The sequence below is a fragment of the Setaria viridis genome, chromosome 1, assembly GCF_005286985.2.
Source record: "Setaria viridis chromosome 1, Setaria_viridis_v4.0, whole genome shotgun sequence".
NCBI lineage: Eukaryota > Viridiplantae > Streptophyta > Magnoliopsida > Poales > Poaceae > Setaria > Setaria viridis.
Window position 1 is genome coordinate 33005784 of NC_048263.2, and position 2694 is coordinate 33008477.

The 2694-nt window shown below is 58.8% G+C and overlaps 1 protein-coding gene across 1 annotated transcript; it reads left to right on the forward strand.

Moving 5' to 3' along the window:
- The first annotated feature begins 299 nt into the window (after window positions 1–299).
- On the forward strand, window positions 300–2390 carry LOC117838776 (cytochrome P450 709B2). The gene is made up of 2 exons (XM_034718934.2): window positions 300–1659; window positions 1749–2390. The coding sequence occupies exons 1-2, from the start codon at window positions 520–522 to the stop codon at window positions 2178–2180; spliced, it is 1572 nt and encodes a 523-aa protein (XP_034574825.1). The 5' UTR covers window positions 300–519; the 3' UTR covers window positions 2181–2390.
- The last annotated feature ends 304 nt before the right edge of the window (window positions 2391–2694 follow it).

A 2694-nucleotide genomic window follows, 5' to 3' on the forward strand; every position in this document is an offset into this window, starting at 1 on the left:
GATCAAACATAAGATGATTTGACTTAGGACATAACTAAAGGGACACTCTTTGTGGCATAGAGGGAGTATATACCATTGCATCTGCTTGAATAGAGACGTTAACACCTTGGTTCACGTGGGGGTGAACCCAACTATCATCGTTATCCACTTTTCAGTGGTTATATGTTTTTTTGATTATTTTTATTTATCTTTTCGTATATATGTGAAATTGTGAATGGATTTGAAGTTAACCTTAACAATTGTGCATGTGTGCTTTACTTCTACTGTATTTTGATCCTAGTCTTGACGAAATCTTGAGTCCCCACCATTGGTACCACCCTCACTCCTGGCGACATCACCGGACCCAGCCGCGATGGCCGAGTAGTTATTGGCATCGAATCCTCCAATGATGTGAAGTGCAGCCGCTGCATAGAGATAGAGCTCAGGTTATACATACACGTTGACACAGCCCCACATTCGAAATAAGCGCGGCGTTGCAGGGTGCATCGAGTTCATTTTCAATCACATCGAGAATTTGAGATGGTCCAGATGGGCGACGGGATAGGAGTGGTTGCCGCTGCGCTCGCCGTGGTGCTGCTCCCGTGGCTGTGGGCGGCGCTGGCGCACCTGGTGTGGCGGCCGTACGCCGTGGCGCGGGCGTTCGCGCGGCAGGGCGTCCGCGGGCGGCCGTACCGGTTCTTCGTCGGCAACACCGGGGAGGTCAGGGCGATGCGTGCGGCGGCGAGCGGTCTGACGCTGGACCGCAGCTCCCACGACATCGTCCCGCGGGTGATGCCGCACCTGCGGGCGTGGAAGTCGCTCTACGGCAAGGTGTTCTTCTGGTGGTCCGGCTCGAGGCCGGTGCTGTGCGTGGGCAACTACGACATGGTGAAGCGGGTCCTCTCCGACAAGGCGGGGCTGTACCGCAAGCCGGAGCCGGGCCCCGCCTTGGTGGCGCTGATGGGCAGGGGCCTCGTCTTGACCGAGGGCGAGGACTGGGCGCGCCACCGCAGCGTCGTGCACCCGGCGTTCGCCATGGACAAGCTCAAGACGATGGCCCGCGCGATGGAGGCGTGCGCGGGGGAGGTGGTCCGGTCGTGGGAGGCGCGCGCCGCGGAGGCGGCAGGCGGGGAGGCGACGGTGGAGGTGGGTCACCAGTTCAAGGAGCTCACCGCCGACGTAATCTCGCACACGGCGTTCGGCAGCAGCTTCCGGCAGGGGAAGGAGGTGTTCCTGGCGCAGCGGGAGCTGCAGCACATCGCGTTCGCCTCCTTCAACAAGGTCCGCGTCCCGGGGATGGAGTACCTGCCCACCAAAAACAACGTCCGCCGGTGGCAGCTCGAGCGCAAGGTGCGAGGCACGCTCATGGCCATCATCGACGAGCGCCTGGCCGCCGCCAAGGAGGCGAGGGGGTACGGGACCGATCTGCTGGGCCTCATGCTCGAGGCCAACGCCGGCTTCGGCGGCGGCCAGAGGGTCATGAACATGGACGAGATAATCGACGAGTGCAAGACGTTCTTCTTCGCCGGGCACGACACGACCGCGCACCTCCTCACCTGGGCCATGTTCCTCCTCGGCACGCACCCCGAGTGGCAACGGCGTCTCAGGGAGGAGGTGCTCCGAGAGTGCGGCGGCGCCGGGACACCCCTCCACGGAGACGCACTCAGCAAGCTCAAGCTGGTAAATGATTTAGCTCTACTAAATCGCTATCCTTCGATTTGATTGACCGACCAAATCGATGAACCAATGTCCCCGCGGTTAATTTGTAGGTGATGATGGTGTTGTACGAGACGCTGAGGCTGTACGGCGCGGTTAATTTAACCATGAGGCAGGCGACAGCGGATGTGGACCTCTGCGGCGTGAAGGTGCCCAAGGGCACCCTCGTGTCTCTCCCGTTCGCGATGCTACACCGCGACGAGGAGGTGTGGGGCTGCGACGCCGGCGAGTTCAACCCGCACCGGTTCCTGGACGGCGTCGGCAGGGCCGCCGCGCACCCGAGGGCGCTGCTGTCCTTCTCGCTCGGCCCGCGGTCGTGCATCGGGCAGGACTTCGCGATGCTAGAGGCGAAGATCACGCTGGCGCTGATCCTGCAGCGGTTCGCGTTCGAGGTGGCGCCGGAGTACGTGCACGCGCCGGCCGACTTCCTGACGCTTCAGCCCCGGCACGGGCTCCCCGTCGTGCTCAAGCTCTTAGGTCCGTAGGAGGAGATAAGATTTAGCATTTGACACGCTTTGGGTGTAGCGTGGTCGTCCGTCAATAACACGCCATCCCAAATTTCCCGACTCCCAAATTCTGCCATGAGAAGTGCTCTTTGCTTCCCCTGCTTTGTACTAAAAGGTGCTGAACCTGAAGTTTTCTCGGGCTTGCAAGAAGCTCTGGATGAATGAAATTAGGTGGGCAGTCTCTCTCTCCGTTCTCCTAAAAGATCCCGAGGAAGAGGCCGAGGTAGTTGGAGGTGCTGGCACTCACGAGTCACAATGAGCTGCAAAATAGTACTGATACAGGCCGATTGTGCGAAAAGCTGCGCCGACCATGGTTTTGGTTGTCTAGGGGCTACCTCATATTAATATTAAAGTGCAGTTATTTTTTTCAATCGTGATTATTTTGCAAAAAAGTTCCTCAACTTTTTCGCAATCAACATGCAGTCCACGAGATCATCCGGCGCTTGCGCGTGTTGTAGCAGTCGCCCATGGCAATGCTCTTGGGCAAGGAGAA

What these genes read in the sequence shown, in the direction of transcription:
- LOC117838776 (XM_034718934.2), top strand. Translation starts at nt 520, where the DNA reads ATGGTCCAGATGGGCGACGGGATAGGAGTGGTTGCCGCTGCGCTCGCC. An exon ending in CACTCAGCAAGCTCAAGCTG is followed by an intron (nt 1,660 to 1,748) that starts GTAAATGATTTA and finishes GTTAATTTGTAG; the next exon opens with GTGATGATGGTGTTGTACGA.